Here is a 26,476-nt window from a genome sequence, read left to right as displayed (position 1 = left end):
TGGAAGAATAATCATAGCAATCACTGACAAATCACAGGGAAAAAGATCTCTTATATGAGTAACTTTAACAATTTGTGCTACCATTTCTTGAAATGCTCGAAATACCATTAGACTTTCCACTTTGACTTCTAGTAAGGATGTTTTGGCTGATGAAAAGACTTCATCAGGCTATTGTCTCCTTTTAAAAGTTATATAATACTTCGTCTTTACAGAAGACTCTTAATTTGAGTAGGTTTGAGTCTTTATTAGCATTTTAGTCTTCTGTTTCTAAGCTTTGAACCAATCTATATATAGTTTTCCTAAAGGTAAAGTGTTAAAAATACTCTTTCAGACCAACACACTAAAACTTGAGACCTTCCCTCACCCATGTACCATATAGCCTGGCTTTTTGTATATTAAGAAAAGCTTTACGTGAAAAAGTTGTAATCTGACACTCCTCTCCCCCCCCCCCCCCCAATATTTTGAAGAAAGGATTTCAGTTCTGAAGGAGCATATATTGCACTGTTGGATGCATGTTTGAATTGTCATAGTGGATAATTATTCTTTTCAGTCTCATTACATATCTATTGATTATTTTGACTGAGCACTCAGTGTTTTTGTAGCTGTGCTTGTAGACAGTTGTTGTGGAATGGTTACGACGTACTTGCTTTTACACTTTTGTTGCTAGTCTACTCTTCTGTCAAGGGATGAAGTGAAACCGGTGTGGAGATGAGGGCAGTTTGTCTCGTGTGCTTGTGCCATGTTCTAACCAGCAGAAGTTGAAGAATTTTTTTTTAAATTGTAGTTTAAAGACTTCCTGTAGGAAAGCATAATCTGTGTTTTTTTCCTCTCACTTGAAGCTCTGACCTCTGGGCTCTGGGATGTATAATATATCAGCTTGTAGCTGGATTGCCTCCGTTTAGAGCTGGGTAAGAGATTTAAACTATTTCTTTACATGTGGATCATAAATACATTGACTTGGGTTTGGTTTTTACCTTGCTACGAGTTCTGAAGTACAACTTTTCCCAGTGCAGTGTTGGCGTTAATGTCGTGTCTGCTTTTATTTGTCCTTTCTGATGTCATGAAGATGCTTATACAGCTGTGACTAGAGTTCCTGAGAGAGATTCCTTAGTTTATCCTAGGGTTTCACATGTAATTTATACCATAAAGGTAACTATGTCTGCATGAAGAGGGTATGAAGCACCTCTGCATTGAGCCCTTTGAACTTTTCTTATTATTATTGAAGTATCTGGTGTTACAGGATCATAGGTACTTGGAAAACTGTACTCCTTTACCCTAGACAGATTTGTGGGAATGTGACTTAACCTGTAGATCTCCTGTTTAATATTTGTCCAGGTTATGCACTGTTAAGGTGAAAGAACCGTGGAGAACTAATAACAAGAACTAATATTTTTCTCTTTTGCAGAAATGAGTATCTTATATTCCAGAAGATAATAAAGTTGGAATATGACTTTCCAGAAAAATTTTTTCCCAAGGCAAAAGACCTTGTTGAAAAGCTATTGGTAAATATTTGTTGCTGTTAAATGATTTGTTTACATTGAAACGTAATCAGCTTATGTAGTTCTTTTTTCCTGAAGTTTTATGCACTCTGTTACAAACCCTGTAATAAGAAAGAGTGTGGGCATTATTGAGTGCATAGGTGAGTGTCTGGAAAATCAGCATCCGTTGGTAAACAGCACTTAATTATTTTGAATCTGAATTCTAACACATGGATAGGGAATGCCTCTCAGTGAAATGCAAGTAAATGGTTCTAAATACCTAAATAACACACAGAAGTTAAAATTCAAATACTTAGATAGTACTCAGATTAATTGTTGAGTTGTATGGTGAGTTTTCTATACATTACAGGATGGTATATTCATTACAATGTACACCAACTTACATTGCACTTAATGCATGTCTCAGTAGTATGAGCCAAAGAATTCCTCTGCATGGTATATTTGACAGGTAGGAACAAAAAAATAATTCTGTCTCATTAGTGAGATCTAACCATAACACTGAAGTGAATATGCAGAGAACATTTTGGGTGGTACAAACTTTTTGAAGTTCAGTAGTGTAGTGTATTAGCATGGTGCAGGGGGAAGCTCTTATGTCTCTGGATGATGATCAGTGCAACCATTGTAAAGGATCTAGCAGCATGTTCCTCTCTCTAGGCCAGCTTTATAACTGAGACATTGCATGCTACGGGTAAGTTCCAGGTTGCATCAACATCCTGAGAAGCGTGCAGTTTCAAAGTGCTTGAGAGGCTGGTGTTTGACACCAACCATAGCTCCCATAGCTGCTTGCATCACTAGAGTGTCATGCTGGGCTACACTTAAATGAGCTGTGCTCCATCAAGACTGTATGAAGAAATAAAGCAAAAAAATTGTGTGGACTCAGAGGTGCTCCTTTCTTTAGATCTGTGAGCTGATCTAATACAAAATGTTACTACAAGGCATATTGATAAATAATTTCTTGTATTGTAAGCAGTCTCCTTATATTCTAGTGATGTATGCTTATGACCAACTGGTTTTAAGTTTTTGCATGCTGCTGTGCAAATGTAAATGGTGCTCGCCCCTTCCTTGTCATTATTTTAACTTAAGTGTAATTTGCTCAGGTTCTAGATGCCACCAACAGATTAGGTTGTGAAGAAATGGGAGGATATGGACCTCTTAAGGCTCATCCCTTCTTTGAATCTATTGTGTGGGAAAACCTGCATCTTCAGACACCCCCAAAACTTACAGCGTATTTACCTGCTATGTCAGAGGATGATGAAGACTGTTATGGAAATGTATGTTTACCTATTGCTATATTCAGCTCTGATGCTGCATGAGACTTTAAGTAAAGCATAATCATTGCATCTTAAATATTTTATTGGAAACTACTTATATTTTAATGAAAACTCAGTTATTAATAATCTAATGTAAAATTGATGGTTACAGTGGTTTGGTTTTTTTTTTCCCCTGATGAAGTTAGTGTTTGAAAAAAAATACTGCTTGGCTTGCTCTTGACCAAGCATACTTTTTTTGGGTAAGTTAATCTTGTTCATCTGTAGAGAGCAGGTTGTCTTTTTGTCCATGAAAAAAAGAAGCGTGCTTAAATTACAAGATGTAGTTTAGTGCAAAATAAGCTGTTTAATCAAAGAAATTCCTTTACTTCATTTTTTTTCCTCCTTTAGTATGACAATCTCCTGAGTCAGTTTGGTTGCATGCAAGTTTCTGGTTCTGCCTCTTCCCATTCACTGTCTGTCCCAGAGACAAGTACACCACAGACGTCAGGAGGAAATATTGAACAGTACATTCATGATCTTGACAACAATTCCTTTGAGCTGGACTTACAGTTTTCTGAAGATGAGAAGAGGTTACTTCTAGCAAAACAAGCTGGTGGAAATCCTTGGTAAGATCTTTGAATACGACTCATCTGTTACTTGCACAGCAGTAAGGAATCCAGAGAAAAATAATTTTGTTTGTCCATCTTAATGCCTTCAAGCAAACGATTAGCAATTATATTTTTATTGACTTCTATTTTTAAAGCAACGGCAGCAAAAACCTGATGTTATGTTTCTAAAGTTTACAAGGTCTAGAAGATGTCAAGTATGTTTATAGGATAGGCAGAAATGGTGCTATACTAGAGAAGTCTTCCCTCTACAGAGGCCTAGAACTAGAAAAGGTCATTCCTTCTTAACATTGCCATAAGTGATTTATTTTTAGTGATAATATTCTGTCAATACCTAAGCAGAATACCTCCAAATCATGTAATTATTAGTTTCTCTTCACTCTTGAGAGGAGCTTCTCATTTGTGATTTCCCCCATCCACCCCACATCAGATTTTAGGAAAAACTCTTTGGGTTGGAATGAGGAAGAGTCCAAAACTCCTCTAGTAAAGTTGTTCAGGACTCCTTGCTGGAAAAGGAGACAGCAGGGAGAGACATGGAAAATTGCTTGATAATAATAGTAATAACAAAAGCTGCTTCGCTTCTGTGGAAGAATTATTTCTGGAGTAATAGGTTATCTCCTTTTTTTTTTTTTTAGGCATCAGTTTGTAGAAAATAACTTAATCCTAAAAATGGGTCCAGTGGACAAAAGAAAGGTAAGGGCTTCTCTTAATTTACTGTAATGAGATTCAGCTGTTGTGTATTTGCACAGTTGCACATAGATAAGGAACAGGTTTCAGGGCTTCCTTGTTTAACTTATTTGTAAGAATCAGATTGTTTTATTTGTTTTTTAAATCTAGGATTGTGCATAGATTGTTTTTTCTTGATTTAGTGGTGTGCTCTTGAGTTTTGGAAAAGGCTAAAAGTGTGCTATTGATACTTTCATTTTGAGGCTGTAGTGAAGGAGTTTTTGTCCTCCCTTCCCAGTCTGATACAGTCGATAAACACACTTTGTATTGACACATATCTGCGTGTGGATCAAGCTACAAAGATTAGGAAATAAAATAGAAGCCCATATTGACCTTAACTATGGTATTTTTTCTGGGTATGACTAGTGCTTGTATCCTGAGAGAAGCAGAGGTGATGTTAGAAAAACTTTTAAGTATTAACTTTAACATGGTATAGATGGACAGCTATAGTCTGCATCAGCTTTACAGGATTGTAGCCTGTCTTTCATCTGAGTTACTACCTGCTTGTTCCTAATTTTCTCCACAAAATCGTGAACATCGATTTCTGTGCTGGAATCTTTGACAAGTAGATTTTGCTTCACTCTGTACAGCTAGTCGTTTTATGTTAGAACTTGAAGATGCTTTCTGAAAATTGTACTTATGTTTTGCCATGTAGTAGGAATGTACTGCAAGCCCTAAACAAGGGATGAGGTCGGATAGGTAAAGCCGAAGGAAAATAAAGGTTCCTCAAACATGGATGTACAGTCCTATCACTGAACTCTTTTAGTTCTACCTCTGTTGTTAAATTCAGGTATCTACACTTTTTTTTTTTTCCCCTCATACCTTTTTTGCATTGCTGCTGCTGCTTTTCTTGTTAGGGACTGTTTGCACGTCGGCGCCAGTTGCTGCTCACAGAAGGGCCCCACTTGTATTATGTGGATCCTGTCAACAAGGTTCTAAAAGGAGAAATTCCATGGTCTTTAGAGTTGCGGCCAGAAGCTAAGAATTTTAAGACCTTTTTTGTTCACACGGTAAGTGACTTTCTTTCATGTCTTTGAAAGTCGCACTGAGGTCCTTGGATGATTCTTGTAAGTTGTTAACGAGCAATTTTTTCTGGAGAAAATAGAGTTTGTAAACACAAGTGTTGACAGTCTTAATTTATAACAAAAAAAAGGCACCAGCCCCATCCCCCCAAAGGCAAAACAAACCAAGCAAACAGCGACCACCCGACGTACCCATTTCCCACAGAAATGCATGTTTTATTATTCATGTGTAAATAGACTTTAAGTGGGTTTGGGGATTTGAAGGAGGTTTTAAAGAAATACTTAAAATTCAGCAGTTTTTTATACAGTGGTTCACAAGGAGTGTACCAACAACATATTGGCTGTTGTCTTAACAATATTGAGACGCCAGATATATGGTTATTCAGTAATATAGAATATTATATAACTAATTGAATTAGTTCTGGGAAAGTTTATTAATTGATTCTGAATGATTATTTCATTGATAGATGCAGAGTAATTGCTGCTTTTTTGGTTAAACTGTATTTGGAGTACTCATTACAATGTTGTTCACTTATAGCCAAACAGGACGTACTACCTGATGGACCCGAGTGGGAATGCTCATAAATGGTGCAAAAAGATACATGAAGTTTGGCGGCACAGATACCACCAGAATGCTGCTAAATAGTAAAGCTTATCCAAAACTTCCCAGTTTCCCTACTTGCTGCTAGAACTCCATGTGCAGCCGATCAGAGGAATCTTTTCAACCCACCTATTACCATCTCAAGGGGAAGCATATGTCTGAAATGTTCTGCTTTTGGGTTTTGTTTTGATTGGTTATTTGTTGGTTTTGGGTTTGGTTGGTTTGGTTTTGGGTTTGGGGTTTTTTTGTGTGTTATTTTTGTTTTGGTTGTTTGTTTGTTTTTTTTTTTTTTTAGTCCTTGGATTATTAATTTTTTTGTTGTTTTTTTTGATTTTTTTGTGGGTTTTGGTTTGTGGGGGGTTTTTTTGTTTTGTTTTGTTGGTTTTTTTTTTTAAAGAAAAAAGAAAAGCAAAAACCTAATGGAATTCAGGGTCACTTTGCTTGCTCATTGTGCTTCTGTTGAGGCTTCCACATGCATATCATTGCAGTGAAGATCTTGCTTTTGTGCACTTCAGCTCAACTTCTGCTGCAGACTAGTGGATAGACCTTGCATTCCAGCTTCACTTAAGATGAGTTAAAACCAATCCACACGCACACATGCCGAATCATGTACCAGCCTTACGTTTTATGAGGCTGGAGTTGTCTGTGACTTTCAGATTATCATTAAACTGTATTTCATCAGGGAGCTTTTATATGCCTCTCCTAAGCACCACCTCTTTGTTTTCTCTTCCTTTCCTCACAGTCCCCCAGCTTATTGGTATATGGCATTTGTAGCCAGGTCAGTTGCACCCTTGTGTAATTCCTAACATAGTTCTGGTTGCAGGATTTATGTGGTACTTCAGTAATTATGTGAATGAATCAGATGTATGGCAGACAGGCTCCAATGATACAGGTTTTAAGAGAGTAAAATGCTGAACATGGCACTGGAAGTTTTCTAAAATTGAAATGTTGGCGTCTGAAGCATAGAAGATTTTAAAGATTCAATTTAAATTTTAATATGAATCATGTGTTTAATCAAGGGACAACAAACTTACCAGCATGCTTTCAACTAATGCTAACTGAAAGATTAACTAGTTAGTATTGGGGGGCAAGGGTTGCTATTGAAGTAGTAAATAGTTTTTCACCTTTTCAGAAGGTAAGGGCTAGACGCTTTCTTTCCACGGTGTGCATGTACTGTGCATTTTAGTGGGGCCACCCTATTTACCTGGGTAGAGAAGGATGTGTGAAAGCATTGTACAATTGATTACTTGACTTTTTTTTGTCTCATTGTGTAATGGGATGTACAAATAATACTATTTTTGGTCCTTGGCTAAGTATTTAGCAACTCTGAAAGAAATGTAAGCAATTGAAATATTAGATCCATATAGTAATCTGGTTAAAAATTCAAAGGAAAATATTGATGCAAAGGGGAAAATATATGGTACTTAAGGCATATCTATAAAATTAAATTATTCTGCATATCAATCCGCTTTATCCTCTTCAAATTAAGGTTTTTTTGTGGTCAAACATTTCTTGTAATGTTGCAAAGACATAACTTTCTATGTGCTGAAACAACTTCCCTAATGGCATTTTCAACATGCCCGTGTTCCTGAACCTTGCAGAGAAGAATGACCTAGGTCTGGACAAAGGCATTCCTTCCTTTTTTTAAAAGCAGTATAAACATCACACCTATTTATTCTTCTTCTACACGTACTATCTCTTTGCATTTTGAGGTCTCTTATTATGGTGTTTTTCCTTCCACCAAAGAAAAAATGTTCCATTGCAATGTCAGAAAAACTCATGGGCTACTGTTCTAGAAGCAGTATTTTAAAAGCAGTGGTTTATCAGGATTTCTCAGAGAACACATGAATGTTGGATATTTTGTTGTTGCATGGGGTGAAGGATATTTATTAATTCTCTCTTAACCTGTTAGGTGTTTGAACTTGATGACAGTTCAGCTTTTTCAATATCTTTCATTCTTTAAAAGAGGGAGTGCATTTGCCTTTTCTTTTGGAGAAAATGCATTCTTGTAGTCTTCTGTTATCCCCCTATGCATGCAGATTTGACGAAAGTAAATCACTGGCCTGCAGTGCCTGGTGTTAAGGGAGCTGAGGTGTCCTGTAAATGGCTGAGATGAGCAAGAATTCTGTTCCATCTGCATCATCAGAAATTTCATCATATACAGGGTACACTCCTTGTTGCTAAAATTCAGATAGCACAGCACTTCTGTCTGTGCCCGTGTTAATCCTATATGGACCATTCTAACCAAGATGACATGTATTGTAAGTTTGTTGCATTTGCTCTCTGGCTGTCAGCGTCCATTTTTATGTTGAGTCCACTGGAGGCCACCCTACTGCTCTTGGTTTAGTCTTTGGTATAGAGATGTAAATGTATTCTCAACTTTATGCAGGAGAATGTGGCAGTGCTGGAGATTCATGGTGCCACTGCTGTTTTGCTATGACAAAACCTGACCTCACATAAAAAGTCTGGCAAAGTTGTTCTGCTAATAGTGAGCACAGTGGCTTCGGTAAGAGGTGGAGTGATCGCCATTGGCTTGATCACTAGGTGGAAATCTAGGAATGCTAAAACATCTTTTCTGTAACATTTAGACTTGTAGTCATTTTGCCATAAAACAGTCACTCTGCTTTTTCACACCTTGAAAATCCTCTCTCAGTAGACTTCTGCCCACCAAAAGCTTTCAGCCAAAGAAATCTTGGTAGCAGTAAGCTGTCAGGAAGGTGTCTGGAAGGCTGATATCTGCATTCTAGTATTCCTTTTTTCTTTTGCTAATGCTGTCATTGGGAAACTGTGAGCATCTCTTACAGTCATCCCTCCCCCTTAGAACTAAAGTGTTCCAAATCAAGTCTTCCTTAGCTGCTGCTTTTTTGGGAAGGTACTAGAACTTTTCTGAGAGAGGTATTTGTCTTTCTTGGACTGTAAGTGGAATCTGTGGTTTTGAAAGATGGCAGAAGAATAGGGAGACAAGACAAAGAAATCATGTGGATTTAAGTATATTTCACCACTTTGTCCACTGAAAGGTGTGTTGGCAGGTGCTGCATACCATGAAGAGTTGGTTGCTGTTTTAAATACCTGAAGTGGGGTAGCTTCAGATCTTTGTCCTGAGGACCACTCCTGTGGTTCATGGGAGTTCATGGAATGAAATGTACAAGGAAGGTTCTTCAAGCTAAAGATGAGACTGTTAATTTCTCTATTCTTTGTCTGAGATCTTTCAAAGCACAAAAAGGGTTGTTAGGCAGTTAAAGACCCTTCTTGGACTCCTAAATGTGAACCTATGGAAAACCCAATCTGGTTGATTCCATCTTCTACGTTTTGAGCATTTGCCAGTCATTTATAAAGAATCTGGTCAGTAATATTGCAATTTTATTTTGCTTGGAATTTGAACTTCAGGAAGGTGTTTATTGCATCTGTTTTCTATGGGGTGGAACTAAAGAAAGGGTGAAGTACTACTGCTAGAAAGGATTTTTTTAATCACACTGTTATACTCAGTGTCCATCCCAGTCACAGGAACTTTAAAACTCCTTTGATAAGCTGGGAAGCTGAGTTGATTACTGCTGGCCTTAAAAGTCCAGTTTTGAGAAGGGTTTGTATTAAGGAAGACTTGCTTCAAATGTGGTGTTGAGGCATTGTGAGCAGACTCATCTTGCCTATTAAGATCTTGTTTCCTAAGCACTGGGATGATGAAGGCCTCAGATTATCGGATAGTACTGTGCTCCACTGTTCACCTTCTGATGTGATTTAGTTGTGAAGTATCTGCTATATATAAGCCTACAAAAAAACTTCATAAGTTGAAAAAAAGATATGATAACTGTAATCCATTTTCATAGTTCAAGATGCTTAATTTAATGTGCTTGATATCACTACATTTTGTGATCGGAACTCTGAAGAATCTTGAGGATTTCCCACTTGTGCATTTAATAGCTTCTTTTGAATGATTTAGGAAAGTCAGCACAATTACTTCATTTTCACTTTCTCCTAGTGAATTACGTGAATAGGTGTGGTATTTATACCTGAAATTTTGCTGAATGACTCTAAATATTTTATGCAAATACTAGTCAAATGAAAGTGATCCTGCAAAGCTTCATGGCACAGATTGTCCATCAGCTGATCAAGGGAGCTTACAGACAGGTAATTCTCTGATCCAAAATAGCACGCTTTTCAGTAAATCTGGTCATTTAACAAAGTTTCCTCTTTCTTAGAAGAAATACAACTTCTATACAGCAAACAACTGGAGAGGTTCTTAAGCACCTGTTGACCTGGTCTGTCTGTCAGCATGGCAGTGAATGTAGATTCACAGGTTGCTGTTTGGCAAAGCTTCCTATGACCGTGTACTAACACTGACTGGATGTGGCAAATTTCTAAATTGTGGCAGAACTTACAATTACTGTATCTGACAAAAGAGGAAAAAAATAGGAACCAGGAACCATAATCAGTTTTGATAGTTGTATGCTAGCTGTTTTCAGGTTGGTGGCAGTCAGTTACGTGTGTGATATTCTCTACCTGGTTTGTAGCTGTAACTGTGATGTACAGATAAAAGAAAAAAAAAATGGGGAGGGGGGAAAGCCAAAAAACCCACAAAAAAAAAAAAAAAAAAAAAAAAGAAAAGAAAAAAAAATTTAAAAAAAAAAAAATAATAAAACAAAGCCCAACCACCCCCCCACCCCCTCACCAGGCACCACAAAACAATCTCCCCTCCTCCAAGAACTCGTGAAAACAGAAGCAAATAATGCAATGATATAAGATAAAACACTTTTGTATTTTTATTCTTATAAGGTTATTTGCTGGCTCTTGTTGGCCTCTAGTTCAGTCTGTGTTATTTAAATTCTAATATATGAATTATTTGGATTGAATTCATGTTCGGGGCCATGGTGTTGTATGTATTGATGTACAGCCTTGAATGTGAATAATTATTGTAAACTATATTTTACACCTTTTTCTGGCTTTATTATATAAATTTTCTATTGGTCGATGATTTAATCATATCTCATAATTTAATGACTGTTTATTCTCCTCTCGACAGATCTCTGTGCTGTAGATGTGTAGTTAGTGACTGGATGATGGATTTCACTTACGCTTGGTAGTCTGTAATAAAGGCATGTAGGGTCCTGGCGCGGCGTCGCCTCTTCCTTTCGCGGGGGGCTGGGGCGGGGAGGGAGGCGATACCTCCGGCCCAGTGGCGGCGCTGTCGGGCCGCGGCCCGCGGTCGGGGCGTCGCGGGCGGCCCCGGCGGATGAGAGCGCTGTGGCGCAGGCGCGGGCCGTGACGAGGAAGGGGCGCTTCCGGGGGAGGTGCGCTCGGGGACCTGTGGTTGGGGCAGGCCCTTCCGGCGGCGGCGAGGATGGCGGCGGAGAACCACTGCGATTTCCCGGTTCCCCCGGTCGGCGGCCTCGGGCTGGGAGGCCCGGGCGGGCCCTGCCGCCGGTGCAGCTCAGCGCCGCCGCCCGGCGCGGTGCCGGGCAAGTGGGTGCGGCTGAACGTGGGGGGCACCTGCTTCCTGACCACTCGGCAGACGCTCTGCAGGGACCCAAAGTCCTTCCTCTTCCGCCTTTGCCAGGCCGATCCCGACCTGGACTCGGATAAGGTGAGCGCCTGGGAGCCGGGGCCGCGTTTCCGCGGGCGGTGAGGCAGAGCGGCGGCAGCGCGGGCTCGGCAGCGGCGGGCTCCCCGGCGGGGGGCAGTTTGTGCAGGGCCGCGCTGCTGGACGAGCCTCTGCACTTGACGGGAGTTCAGCTCTGGGGGTTAGGGCGGGCGGATTTCCTGCAAAGCGGTGGGGTTCATGGGTAACAACTGCTTATAAATACAACAGAGGCAACGCAGGATCGCTCATGTGTTTGCTTAAATTTTCATGTTGTCTGATAGGGTTTAGCTTTAGCGTTTAAATGGAGTCTGCCTGCACTGATGTTATTTCTGCACTGTCATCACTCCTCCTGTTCAATTTCAAGAACCAGATCAAAGTACTTTTGATAATAACCTCTCTCACTTATCCATCACATTCTGTGTGTCGCAGTTCTTTGGGAGGAATGTTACTTATTCTGCACGGACTGCAGTGGTGGGTGATACCGAATCCGGGTATCCGTTCTGACTCATTTTTAGTAGGGGAAGACAAGTTACTGATTAAGATTTTATTTATGGAGTGGCATGTAATAATAGATATAATGTAATCACATATAGTGCTGGTTCTGAAAGAGATTTTGGAGCGTAATGAGCAGAAATGGACTTCCAGTATGGAAAAGAAGGGAACAGCATATAATATATGACCAGCAGTTTAAAAATAAAGAGTTGATTTTTACATGTCAGTTTCTTTTGGTTTTTTATTTCCCAGTGAGACTCCTCCATAACTTCCAGAAAGGAGGTTTAAACGCTGAGGAAGATAGGGAACAGAATGTGAACAGTGTTCCAGAGTTAGAGAAAAAACACCTCAAAGTGTGGTGGTGTAGGGATTGGGTTTTGTTTTCTTTGGTTTGGGGCTGATTTTGGAGAGGATTAGCTTCAACTGGCCTATAAGAATGATTTTAAAAATGCAGGTGGCTTGCTGATAGGTCAGAAATGGTCTTTACTTGGCAGGGAATAAGAAAGTTTTGTTGTAATGTTTCGTAAATAAAAGATAAGGCACACTTAATTATTAAGGCACTTGTTTCAGGTGTTCCACTGTGAAAAGGTGCTTATTTGCTCTCAATGTGGTCAGAGAGGTGTATTTTTAGACTTTAGCTCTAATTAAGGCATTTGACTTTTTTTTTTTTTTTTTTTCTTGCCATTTGTTTTCACTGGTTGAAGAAATCAGCCATCCTCACAAGCACCATCGGGGAGGTGGTGTATCTTGCAAAAATTCCCTGAGGCTACTAATCTAAACATTTTTACTGTGCTTACGTGTGGGGTTCTAGCAGCAAATCACAAGTTTATGCTAAGGTTATTTAGCTATTTGGTAGGATGCGGAGAGACCTGAAGATTTTTTTTCGTGTTTCTAGACTTAGGTAGTTACAGATGTCATAGCATACATGGCAATATAAAGCTAGCTGCAGTCACAGCTATAGAAAGATAACCTTTGCTTACTAGGAATATGCTCATGCATTACTTAAGCTGCTTTGGCATTACAAAGCAATCATCCTTTATTGCCAGTGTGGAGGTCTAATGGAAACTACTTTAGCAAGATGCAAACAAATTGCATTGTCCCATCATTGTCAGTAGCCTTCCTTGCAAAATTGTAGATGGTGTAGTTACCTTGAATGGATTATTGTGCAAATCAGTAACATGAGGCAAGCAGCACACAGAGAGAGAACTACAAATTGTTGTAGAAAAATGGATTTAGATAAAATCCTGTTATTCAGAGATGCATTCTCTACGCTTATGAACCTGGATATCTTCAATTCGATGTACAAAAAGCAAAGCCTTTCCTTGTTAAATATGCACTAAAGTCATCTTTTCAGTACAACATTTGTCAGTTTCATGTCTTCTTGTTCTTGACCATCTGTAGTCATTGATTTTGACTTTAAGCATTCAGAGCCTGGGTTCTGCAGTCACCTATTATCTTGGATTTTGCAGAAGTGGCCTGCCTCTTAGATTACCCATTGCAGTGTATTAATTTACAGTAGCTAAGGTAAACTAACCACAGACAGCCTTTCTTCCAAGGATCTGATTCAGAATCTTTAGATTCATCATCTGTAAACAGCAAAACATAGTCCAATCAGTTCCTTTTTTTTTTCCTTCTGAGTGGTAACAGATATCATAGGTGACCTTTCCAAGAGAAAAAAAATCTTTCCCTGACATCTCACCAGCTTGTGAATGTACCATCTGATACAACAGCACATCAACAGATTGTCTGTATGCTTTAATTTTGAAATATCAGATGCCTTTAACTGATGGGCACGGATATTTCAAGGGAATAATTGGTGATATTCGTGTTATCATCCTGGACTCCTTTGCCACATACATGTAAATCAAAACGTGATAGTAATAATTTTTTTCCCCCTTGTGGTTTTACTTTTTGGAGTCCCATTATGGGCTGTAACCTGATACTAAGTTGACATATTAATCATAAGGTAAAGATTATTTACAGTGACTGCTATGCAGCATAATTTTGTGCTCATAAAACAGTTCTTACATGAGGTGCAGCTAATAGATACTGGCCTCTTAAAGCTTGGGGCATTAGAGCTGGTCTTTGACCTATAATTCCCTGGGTTTGATTCCATTGCGTTTTCTTCCTAAAAATCGCATGGGTTTTAAATATCTTGTAATTTTAAAATCTAAAGTGAGAGAGAATGCATATTTGAGCTCATATGTAGACTGACGCCTGTTACAGCCATCCCAGACATACTTGTCCCTACCTCTAGAGGAGGATGGGGGGGAGGTGAGGTGGGGAGAACCAGCAGAGGAGATTGTGAAAACTGATAGCCACAGCCCCCTGTTTGAAAGAACTATGAAAAATCCGGCCTCAACAAGGTATAATCCTGTATGGGGAATTTGTCAGGGACGCGCTTCAGTAACTCACTTTGGAAAGTTTTAGATGTATTTTCAACACATTAATGCTGAATTGCACTCATGGTACAAAACATGCTTTCTAGTTGACAGACACATTTCATATTCTCTGATCGTGCTCCATTTGATGAGTGTATAACTCAGCAAAAATGAAGGGGAGGTGTATTTTTTTAAGAACTTCAGTGAGTTAAAGCAGCTTTTGGAAAGCTCCAGCGTTGTCCCCGCTGACAAAAGGGAGGGAGGCAGATCACACATCTAGATGCGAGACCAAGGGGAAGAGCCAATAATGAAGTCAGCTCGTACACCAGTAAATATATGCCTTTGAAGAAACAGGCTTAGTTCCCATTCTTTCTTGCTTTGCCTGATTGCCAAACCAGAATCTTTAGAAATGGAAGCCATAAGATAATCATATGTCAGATGAGAACAGACCCATAAGCAAACCCAAAACCTAATAATAGAGCTGTTTCTGCTTGAACTTGACAAGTGAGGCATATCATAGTTGTCCATATCAATATATTAGGAAGTTTTGCAAGAAATTGATGAGTTTATTAGAAATGAGAATAGGAAAATGAAATAGTTTCTCGGTTGTACTTTACAAATATCAGTTGCGTATATAGCTGTCTTCTGTAACTTGCACACAAACGTGGTTTTTACTTAACTATATAAATAATAAGATTTCCTTAATACTTGTTATTAAAAAGAATTTGAAGGCTTCAGGAATAGTAGCATGTTCATCTTCAAATTATCTTCAGGTGCTAATGTTGGACAAGTTTATGCAGCCTATTTCTTGGTATCAGATATGTTTCCAGTTGCAACAGAATAAAGATTAACCTTAGCACACCCCCAGAAAAACTAGTGTTGAATGGAATGAGCTAATGAAGTTTATTATCTGAATCTAGTATGTTTCACAATGTCACATGCATCTTTGTATTTAAGACTATTTGAGAATCATTTCAGCAAATGAGTGGTAGTGGTCATACCTACTGGTCACAGTAGAATTTGTTTTAGGGAGTATATAAATCTTTCTTTAGAGGTGAATACATAAAAATTAGTCATGCTCACTTTTTCATCCTTGTTTAACTTATTTAATGCTTGTACTGTAAGTTTCACTTTTAAGTTACTTCCTGATTTTAGCACCTTCCCATTTTATCTGTATACCAGTTCTTCTTTTGTAAACTGTTATACCATTCTTTAAACTTTCCCTTAGGCGAGAAGATTGTCAGCCTTTCCTGATGAGGTTTTTGGCACAGTATTTATGCTTGATTTTTAATGCCTTTCTAAAGTTAAGCGTAATTGTGCTAAGGTAGAATCTGTTAGGGAAAGAAGGAAGCAAGCACGGAACGTTTTAGAAAATTAAAATCTTCCTATCAGCACCTCCTTAACTGTCAGCACTAAGAAGTATCTTAATTGTAGTTATTATTATAAGATATAACTGAGAGAAACTTTATGTGTCCATGATTTTTCTGACTAGTTAGGTGGGTTGTGTTATTAATGTGGTTTTGATTAGTACTGGCAGGCTGCTGATGCTCAAGAGTTTTTAGGTCACATAGTTCGAGAAAAATGTATTCTGGGCATCTAGCTCAAGATTTAAAAAGCATAGGAGGTAGGAGAGATAATTATTTGTAAACCCAGATTTAGTGCCAAATATTACTGTATTTCTGTGCATATTGCTGCCTTTAGCAGAAGTGCATGCTCACTATATGTAAATGATGTCAGTTTTTTAGATACCCATGTTGGAGTGCACAGCCTTGAGCCAAGAGCTTGGCGGGGTGGATTCTGGTTGTGTCCATTCTGGAAAGTGTTTGAGGAGAAGTCTTCAGACTTCAGTTTTTACCTCAGTGTAAGACAAGTACCTGGAAATAAATTCCTGAAGTTTCAACTAGTCTTATAATGCAATTCTTGGGGTGAATGTTAAATGGGATTAGGGAGATGTATGTATTTGGTCCTCCTTTTGAGTCCCACTGGGATCCTGGAACTGATTCCAGTATCTACAGTTCAGGGTCACTGCAGAAATTTGAGAGCTTGGTTAAGATGAATTATGATTTGGCAGAAGGTTATAAAGAGGAAAACCAAGGAGTTTGTGGCAAGGAGTTTAAGAAGTGACTTCTCAGTTCAGAAGTATGTATATGGAGACTAGAAATCTTAATAGTGAAGCCTGCTCAGTCTAGCAAAGGTATTGTGAATCCAGCTAGTGAAGTGTGAAACTAGAAAGTATCTGTTTTTATATAAGTATATATAATTTTAACAGCAACAATAATTAGTTATTAGAATGGCTTGCACAAAATGGTTTGGTTTCACAGCTGCTTTCTAAAGGTTGAGTTGTATGTATGTTTTAAATGAAGATCAGGTTAAGTATTTCGTTATTATTCCTTTAAGCCTCAGTCTCTACAAAATTGAAGATGAAATGCTTGAGACTGGAATATGTGATCATTTAAATGTTTTGGGCAATATTTTTCAAATTACAGTGTTAATTATACATGAGAATATGAGGCATTGTCATGCATGCGCAGATGAAGCCAATTCAGACAATTTTTTGAAGGTGTGTGTTGCGGAATGGACTCAGTCAGAGATCAGTGTGATCAGACAAAGCCAATTATTATAGAAAACTAACTCTTTATATACTATTTCTTAAAGTTGTTAGCACTAACTTGGCCCATTGTGATTGGATACATATCTGTGAGGCCTTTAACAACTAACATATAATTGGTTAAGCACAGGTGTGAGAACCTGACCTTCAAAGTTTTCCAACAGTCTTCAATTTATCAACTCAGTAAATTCCAGCTCCTTCTTATCTTGCTGGGATTCTTACTCCCAATGCCTCGCTCCCATCCTCCTTCACCTTTTGTTGTTCCTTGGTTCACGTCGAACTCCACGTAGGCACTTGCTGATCTGGGCACATGGCCATTCTTTGCCAGAAAATCATCCACAGGTGTGGACCAATATTTTGAGAGTGGTAGGTGTTGCAGATGACTGCATTACTGTGTCAGCTTTTATTGGATTTATGTTTACATAAATATCTTTGAAGATTTAGTGTAATCGGCTTTTCTTAGTGATTTCAAATGAAATCCTTAGTGTACATTGAAGAATAATCAGGCAGCTCACTCTAGAGGAGAAGAGAGAAGGCATTTTCTGTAGGAAGATGCCTAGCAAATTGATTTTGTGCCTCATTTCCCTGTGCATTCTTTGCATATTGTTGCAATATTCTTAACTGAGTAGTTTACATTTTGGATTGTAACTCCCTGGCACTAGTTTGTAGCATATCTGAGTTGTAAGGTCAAAGTCCAAGACACGTCTTGTCTTCGTAAGGATGCTAATTAATGCATGTTTTCCATCTCTGTCAAGTGGCCAGTTACTCTGAGTTGTTCAGTAAATTCATAATTTTCCATGGAATTTACACACTAAAGTGAATCCTATTGACAGAATTTAAATTGCTCACTGTTAGAATTTAGCCAGAGTTCTTAAACTTTAGCTATCAGTATTTACTAATGCAAAAAAGAAAAGAAGTTACTTTTTGAGTTCCTTTTTTTTTCCTTTTTATTTTTTTTTTGAAGACACATTGTTGCCTGAAAGGGTTCAGAGTAAACTGTGACACTAGTGCAGTGGAACTTTATGCGATATATTATACATATGTTAGGTATGATACTTGTATTTATGAGTATGAAGATTAAGCATTTTTATAGATTGTAGATGGTAATTTGGTGAGGAAGAAAACTTGGTAGTGAAAGGAATAAGTGTAATGAAAAAAATGGAGATGAGGAACGGTAGAGTATAAAAAAGTTTGTGGATGATGAGGAAGATGGTTAAGAATAGGTAGAAGACCAAAGCAATTCTATCTTACGTCTCACAGAGTGGATGCTGTATGTGTAAACTGTGTTTGGTACAAGTGCCAATGATAAGCTCTGACGTGCATGGTAGGCTGATGAGTTCAGGTAATGCAGGCTGCTGGGACCTCTCATTAGGTGGAATTTGAAAGAGAAGGCTTCACATAGCTTGTTCCCTATTTGGTTTTGCTGGAAGCTTGTTTTCTAGTATGTAGAAATCTACTCAGGGTAATTTCAGCTACTGTAGTCCATTAATAAATAAATTGATGCCTTTTGTATAAGGAGTAAAGTAACCATTGTTACTTGAGATTTCATAGCATCATAGAACCAACCAGGTTAGGAAAGACCTCCGAGATCATCAATTCCAACCGTTCCCCAGCACTGCCAAGGCCACCACTAACCCATGGCACTGAGGGTTTTGTCTGCAAAATGTGTGAAGACTTCCAGGGACAGTGACTCCAGCCCTGCCCTGGCAGCCTGTTCCAATGCCTGAGCACCCTTTGAGGGAAGGGATTGTTCCTCAGCTCCATCTAAACCTGCCCTGGTGCAGCTTGAGGCTGTTTCCTCTTGTCCCATCCCTTGTTCCTTGGGAGCAGAGCTCAGCCCCTTCTGGCTCCATCCTGCTGTCAGGCACTTGTAGGGAGCTATCAGGTCCCTGCTGAGCCTTCTCTTCTCCAGACTGAACCCCCCAGGTCCCTCAGCCCTTCCCCATCACACTTGGGCTCCAGGCCCTGCACCAGCTGCATTGCCCTTCTCTGGCCCGGCTCCAGCCCCTCAATGTCTCTCTTGTAGTAAGGGGCCCAGAACTGAATACAGGATTTGAGGTGCGACCTCACCAGTGCCCGGTACAGGGGGACATTCACTGTCCTGGCCCTGCTGCCACAGTGGTGCTGATACAGGCCAGGATGCTGGTGGCTTCTTGACTGCCTGGGCACAAGCTGCTCATGTTCAGCTCCATCAATCAGCAGCCGCAGCTCCTTTCCCATGAGCAGTTTCCAGCTGCTCTTCCCCTGAAGTATTGCAGGGGGTTGCTGTGGCACAAGTGCAGGGCCTGGCACTTTGCCTTCTTGAACCTCATCCCATTGGCCACAGCCCATGGATCCAGCCTGTCCAGATCCCTCTGCAGAGCTTCCTGTCCTCCAGCAGTTCAACACTTCCACCCAACTTGGTGTCATCCACAAATTCACCGAGGGTACACTCAATCCGCTCATCTAGATCATTAATGAAAATATGAAACAACACTGCCCTTAACATGGAGCCCTGGGAGACACAACTAGTGACTGGTTGCCAACTAGATGTGACACCATTTACCCCCACGCTTTGGACCCTGCCATCTAGCCAGTTTTTAACCCAGCAAAGAGTCCACCCATCCAGGCCATGAGCAGCCAGTTCGTTTAAAGCTTTCAGTTAATTTGCTTCTGCGACTCACCTATGTCTGTAATGGTGTAGAGCTGATGGTCGGTGTTGCTTCAGAGGGTCATGTGAGAAAACACTGTAGTGTAAAAGATTACAATAATTTTACTGAAGCTTGTTTGTAACTTACTTCTCTTAGCTGGAATGATTGCCAGTTTTGTAAGCCTATGTATTTCTTAATTCAGTTCAACTGATGACCAAAGACTCTGCTTTTTTCTTTAAAACAGTGGGGTTTTTTAATCAGTTTTAGATCTTCCTTTCCAACTTGACTGGTTTCTGTTCCTGTATTAAATAATACTTTTCATCTTATAATCCATACAGTTGTTAGCTAATTTCTTTGGGTTGTATCTGCATGCACATAGAACCCTTGGTAGGCAGCTGTTCTCAGTGTCCTGTGAGTATTTGTACATCTGAGCTAAGACAAAACCACATGTTTTTAAAACAAAGTGTTGAGATTAAATTGAAGGTAGGTTTGTTTGCCTGTAATTTCGGAAACAACAAACAAACAAGAGTTGGTATCCAAACTTCACTGTAATGCAGTCTTTGTTCTGAGCCTTCAGGTTTCCAACTAAAATAGATAGCTTCCTGGTTTAAACTGTTCTTTTTAAACTTAATTTTTAGTATTCTCACCACTTAAACGTTTCATGCTAACAGTGTTGATAATCTTGTGATAAGGGTATAAGAAATGGATATAGGAATAGATCAGGTAAGAGAAGTTGTATAGTATATGATTGAGTTGCATGGTCAGTCTGATACAATTATGACACTGTGGAATTCCTTTTAATGTCTTTATAAAGTTGGCTTTAAGGGATGTGGCTGTGAATATCTGCTTGCTATTCAGATGCCAAGCTGAATATTAGCTTCAGTTCCTGCTTGGCTGTTCAAGTCATTCTGGGGTTTTTTGGCTTTTGTGTTTGTTTGTTGGCAGGTTGCGTGTGGGTCTGGGTTCTTTTGTTTCTTTGGTTGGTTTGTTTGTTTTGTTTTGTTTTTCTACTCTAGGATGAAACAGGTGCCTATTTAATAGACAGAGACCCAACCTACTTTGGGCCAGTGCTGAACTATCTCAGACATGGGAAACTGGTTATTAACAAGGACCTAGCAGAGGAAGGTAAGATGTTCCTGAATCTCTTGCTTATTATTTTCTGAGTCACCAAAAGTAATTTACAGGTGCATCTTAATCAGTGTAGCATTTCAATCTGTTGCAACAAAGGTGATGGGTATCGTGCAGTTATAGTATATGGTAGTATTTGAGTGGTTTGAGTATGATTCCTGATTTCACAACCCCCATTGCCAGTTAGAACATAAATACACGAACATGAGAGCAGATGCCTTTTAATCTATAATCTTGTCTCTTTCCTGTATGACTGTGTGAAATATTTGGGTTTAGTCCTCTTCAAGCACAAGAATACTGGCTGTGAAACAAGTTTTAGAAGATGTAAAGTGAAGTAATAGTGAAATTCTGGGATGTTCAGATGTGTGGAAATGCTCTTGAGTAAAATCTGCCACCAGATTCTCTCCCTGGCCCAAATTCATACCAGTTTTGCCCTGATGGAGGATGACTTTTTTAGACCATAGTACTAAAACTGTATTGATAAGGTGTTGAAGAAATTGGTCAAAAAGAAATGCAATCTGACAATAGTAGCGGGAAATAATGTGAAATGTAGTTTCCGAGTGCACTGTTAAACACAGTATGTGCAGAGAGCAAGTAAGGCTTGAACATGTGAGTGGGAGCTGTCTTTAGTGTGTACCTGTAAGCTTTTGTTTCAGTGACAGAAAGAAACTTTTTCTGCAAACTGCAGAGTTTTGCAGTAGGACAAACTGAATTTCTCTTTCATATTCCGGCCTGAGGCAGGGCCTGAGCTGTGGTGGGCCATGAGTCTGCTACCCATGGCGTTTGGACACCTTTTTTCTTGTTTGTTTCCTACCTCTCATTCTGTATGTGGAATGGCATGTTTCCTTTGGGCAGTTTTTGTTAGGACAGTTTTTTGGAATGAGCAAAATGTTGAACTGCGTGTACCTTAAGACATCCAGAATTGTTACATTAGTAAATGAACTTTTCATAGGGGAAAATAAATCATTTCTCTAGCTGTAGAGAAGATAATCTTATGAACTGATCGATGGTTTTGGCCTGGAATCTTTGGTTACACTCTTTTCCAAAAACTGTTCTCATCCTAGGTGTACTGGAAGAGGCTGAATTCTACAATATCACATCACTAATAAAACTGGTAAAAGACAAAATAAGAGAAAGAGACAGCAAAATCTCACAGGTAAGGCTGTTTTCTGGGGTGGTTTTGATTATTTGTTTTGTGGCTAATAGTGGGTGTGTTCCATTTTTATTTTTTCCCTTAACTGCTCATTTCAAGATACTAAGTGGCTGCCTCTGTCACTGGCTGAACTGGAGCCAGTGCTATACGAAGATTAATATTCTTAATTGCCAATATCTCCCGTTCTGCTTACACAGGGCACAGCATATGGCTCCAGTTCTTGTTTAAAACAAGAAAACATTTTAAAGAATTGTTCAAACTATTTTCTAAAGGGTTTCAGGTGAAGTGGCCCCAGTTATTCATTGCTCTGAATGGGAAACTTTCACAGGGAAATAATGACATTTTTAATATGGTCAGACATTCCTTAAAGTTAGGTAGGCTTCTCCAGAACCTCAACCTTCTTTTTGAATTATGAGGTTCGCTACTACATGGAACGACACGTAAGTCTTAAGATTATTTTGTTCTAACTGTTAAGTAGCACTTTTAGTTTCTGAAACATTCATGAAGCATTGAGTCTTCTGGAAAGTTATTCTGAACAGATGAGATTTCTTAAACAAAACACAACAACAACAAAAAATACCCCAAACCCCAAAAGGACAAGGTGTTCAAGGTGGTGTTTGTTACTTACCATTTCTAGAGAGTAAGGGCAACTTTAGACAAGTCACAAGTATAGTGAATTCCATGCTGTACTGAGCATCTTGTATTTCTTCTTGAAGGTGCCAGTCAAACATGTGTACAGGGTACTGCAGTGCCAGGAAGAGGAACTCACTCAAATGGTTTCCACAATGTCTGATGGCTGGAAATTTGAACAGGTAAAAAACCCATATGGGATATAATTATAAAGTCTTCTGAAAATGCAGTTATGTGAGAGACGAGTGTAAAGTCAAATCTATGCATCTTTCTAAGTTCAGTCATTTTCAGAAATTGGATAAAGATACACAGTTAAGTTAAAATTTGATATTTGTATTCTTATTTGTCAGAGAAAAGAAAAACAACAAACAACTAAACTAGCTTTCCAGGAGGTAAATTGTGCTGGCTTTCTACAAAAACATCTCCATCATGTTTGAAATGTTATTCTTTGATGTCTACACACGAGCATTTGAAGGGTGGATAAACCAAGATGAACTAATGCAAGTTTATATGAATCAGATACGAGGAGCTCTGGGTAAAAGAGAGACGAGTTTGGGAGGTAAATGCTTGTCAGGCCTGAACAATGGTTCTTCAGATAAAGGACTGATACACACAAGAGGGTGAATTTAACCAGCATGGATGTGAAGCTGGATAGGTATGAACTAAGTGAATGTTTTCGTTCTTTGCACTGCATAAAAATAGCTTTGTGTGTACATTCAAGAATACATTGTAAATTTGCAAGAAGATCTTTCTGTTATCTTTGCTAATCTTTGTAATTAAGAAACTATGTGGCATCTTCATCCTTCACATTCCTAACCTATGAGAATATTTAAACCTTATTGGAGCAATGAAGCTGTTAACTCTGGAGTGAGACAGAAGTGCTCAGCTGTCAGCATCTTTTTCAGTGTCTGATGCCAGCCTTAGGAGAGATTGGAATAAGCACAAGCCTTTTACCCTGTGCAATCTCACTGTAATAATGCAACAAAGCAACATTTTTTAAAAGTATGGCACACAAAGGTGAAAGAGAATATTTTGCATATATTTGTTGAAATGTGCAAGGTGCTGGTGTCATGGTGCACAGCCATGATAAATAATCTAAACCAGCAGTGAGCACGTTTCTTATGCTTCAGTTCTCTGGCTCAGGTGTTACCAGGTCTGTTTGGTCTGCCAGGAGCCAGAAGCCGGTTTAAGTACCTGAAAAAAGCTCTCCCTGAATGCACATGATTTTTCCTCCCCCACCCACCTTCAGTGCATTTACAACGTTTTTTGGTTTTGTTCTTTTTTTTTATACGTACATTCTTTGGCATGAGAAACCAGATTTCCTTATAGCAGAGATCCTTTATTTTTTAACAGTTTAAATGATACTATGGCTTTTACCTGTCCTAAAGCCTTGTATTCTTTGGGGATATTGTATTTGGGAGTAATCCTGCTGTGACAGTGCAACTGCTAAAAGAACTATGATAATCTCTTCTGGATTTTAGAAGCTCTTTTAAAACTGGAAACTTCCAGTGGTTTTCTTGAACATCATGTCCTTGTTTCATCCAGCTTTCTCCCTACTTCCTCTCTCCCCCATGTTGCACTCTCTTGGGCACGTAGGTTGAAGTAGATGAACATAACAGCCATATAGTCTCATAATGCTCAGCTTCTTATTACCTCAGATTAGGCCATTCTCTCCTTTGGTTGTATTGCAGACCTGCTTTTAGCAGACTTAACTTCCTTGAAGCATGATCAGAATATTCTGTATGATCTAAACAGTTTTATTATTAAGATTTCAGAACATTGTAGCATTTCTGTAATTTTTTACCTTTTCTAAACCTGTGTTGCTCAGCAGCATGCTTCCTTCAGAAGCAGTCTTTGGGGTGGCACCTACTGTGCTTTTTACATACTATTGGTGGGAGAGATATCAGCAGCTTTTTCAGAGGAGTAATATTCCTATGGGTTGAGAGTCCTTGTGCTCTGTCCCCTGTATAACATGTTTAAGTGGTTGCTTTTGATCAAAAGTATTTCATTCCCCTGACATTTCAAAGTTTTCTTGTAAAATACGATTGTATGTGATGATTAAATAGGAGTGGAAGGTGTTAAACTTCTGGCACATTTATGTGGATGTATTGATGCACTTTTCCAAAGAATACCAGTGAAAGCGCTGCCAGAATGCTGCAATTATATAGTAGTCCCAGCCCAAAACCTACTGCCAATAGTTGTGCTGCCCCACTTTGTTGATACCAATGGGTTACTTTGTAGATGATTTTTAGTTTCAGTTGTTACTTCTTCAGGCAATCAGAAAAAAACAATGCTTAGGCAATACCGCATAATGAGAAACTTTGGGCTACTGAATTGCTGCACACAAAGGCTTCAGACAGCAGTGATATGTCAGTCATGTAAATTTTAATGATTAATGTAACCTGAGTCTGTCACCATAATGCTGTCTTGAATATGTTCACTGCGTAAGGAGGACAGTATTTAGCTGCTGCCTTCAAAATTATTCACATAACAATAGCAGGATAAAAATAAATTTACTGTTCATGAGCCTTCTCATCAGTAGTAATCCCTACTCAGAATAGGCAGTTGTCTAGTTCTTCACACTTACTTTAATCTTTCTCAGGTGCACTGGCAGGCTGTGCTTGAATTTAAATGGGCTATGAATTGCTGTGTATTATTAAGATAAAACATTTTTTTGTGATAACAAGTTGAGAAATTCAGCTGATGTTTTGAACTTCTGAATTCTTAGATGTTTGGCAAGTGTCAACGGAGTTTTTGGTACTGATATTTATGGGAACGAGACAGACAATTTTTTTTACTCCAATTGTTTTCTTGGATCTTCTGTAAATTACCCCTTCTTTTCTTTTCTTTTTTTTTTTTTTTTTTTTCCCCTCTAGTTGACTTAATATGTTTCCCCAGCTGTATTTTGTTTATCAGTATCTGGAACACAATCAAGTTCTTCCATACCCAGGCTTGCTGTATTGCTTTACATGACACCTTCCAGTCTTATATCCACGATACCTTCTGCACTTGGAAAGTGTGACAGGAAAATAATGCTCACTTTCACAATGCACCAAACTTTATGGTTTTCAGAGTAGCTGGCTATACCACAGGGAGTTTTCTGATTTACTATCAGTAACTCTTAACTTCCCTTGAAATTACAAAGGGCTTTGTAACTGCATTCATAAATTTTAAGTATGTTTAAATGAAAAGTTGTAGCTTGATAGCAACCTGTTCTAGTGACAAGTTAATGTTACCTGAACGTTTGAGCTCATCTATTATTTGTACAATTTGGATAACAGTATGTGCTTCAGCTTTACAAAGGTTTCTTTTTGTGTTTTGCTTTGATTGGTTATTTCAGCTTGTCAGTATAGGTTCCCAGTACAGCTGTGGCCGGGCCCAGCAGTCAGAGTATCTGCTGATAGTGTCACGGGAAGTGAAAGGGGAAGAGAGATGCTTCCAGAAATGCTGCAGTGAGGTGTGTCACACCATTCTTTTTGCCCTCACACTGATATGCTTGGCCTCCTTGCGTTTCTGCTGCTTTCAAATCATTCCACTTTATTCCTGGATGTACAGCACATAGTAATTTGTGTGTATTTGTGACTGGCTTTTATTTATATTCACAGTATTTCATGGTACATTATGAATGTTCATATTGTAAAAATAATAAAAATACAACCAACCAACCCCCCCCAGTTATTTAGTTAAAAGTTTTCTTAAGAAGAGTTCTTACCTTCTCAGTAGGTACCTTCTTTTCCTTAAATCTTCCTCCAAAGTTAACAGCCTTTGATTCATACTTGTTAAGTAAAAGTGGTACAGTTTAAACATTAGGAGCCCTGTAAATAAAGCTTTGAGTTCACTGGGTTCGGAAAGGGGCATTTCTGTGTTAATCATTGTTCCAGTTTGGGTGTATTTCATCTACCGAATAGCCAGTTAAGTTCTGAGTTGGAACCCTGTATTTCTGGTAAGTCAAAACATAATTGATTTTTTTAGCTGAGTGAAATATGTTAAAGCTGGGACAACGAGTAACAGATTTTTTCAGAAATAAAGTAAGGAGCGAGAGGAGAACAAAATCAGCAGGTTTAAATCTTGTCTCAAATGGAAAGAATATCCCGGGTTTTGGGGTTTTGTGGGTTTGGTTTTCTGGGGTTTGTTTATTTGTATGTTTGTTGTTGG

General features: G+C 38.9%; 1 protein-coding gene across 3 annotated transcripts in view; it reads left to right on the top strand.

Moving 5' to 3' along the window:
- The window catches only part of PDPK1 (3-phosphoinositide dependent protein kinase 1), a 61,747-nt gene that overhangs the window by 17,419 nt on the left and 17,852 nt on the right, over positions 1-26,476 (top strand). The window contains exons 8-17 of one of the 3 annotated variants that reach the window (XM_080617170.1): positions 840-908; positions 1,406-1,502; positions 2,597-2,770; positions 3,158-3,375; positions 4,011-4,068; positions 4,959-5,111; positions 20,427-20,535; positions 21,603-21,694; positions 22,408-22,503; positions 25,662-25,778. In XM_080617170.1, the coding sequence (XP_080473296.1) occupies positions 840-908; positions 1,406-1,502; positions 2,597-2,770; positions 3,158-3,375; positions 4,011-4,068; positions 4,959-5,111; positions 20,427-20,535; positions 21,603-21,694; positions 22,408-22,503; positions 25,662-25,778 (1,183 nt within the window). Of the gene's footprint in view, positions 1-839; positions 909-1,405; positions 1,503-2,596; positions 2,771-3,157; positions 3,376-4,010; positions 4,069-4,958; positions 5,112-5,661; positions 11,303-20,426; positions 20,536-21,602; positions 21,695-22,407; positions 22,504-25,661; positions 25,779-26,476 lie in introns of those variants that run through there. The other 2 variants (XM_080617168.1, XM_080617169.1) reach the window with 2 other exon arrangements.

This window comes from Psittacula echo (genome assembly GCF_963264785.1).
Source record: "Psittacula echo genome assembly, chromosome: 5".
NCBI lineage: Eukaryota > Metazoa > Chordata > Aves > Psittaciformes > Psittacidae > Psittacula > Psittacula echo.
The sequence above is the reverse complement of the archived record's forward strand: the minus strand, read 5'-3'. Positions and strand labels throughout refer to the sequence as shown.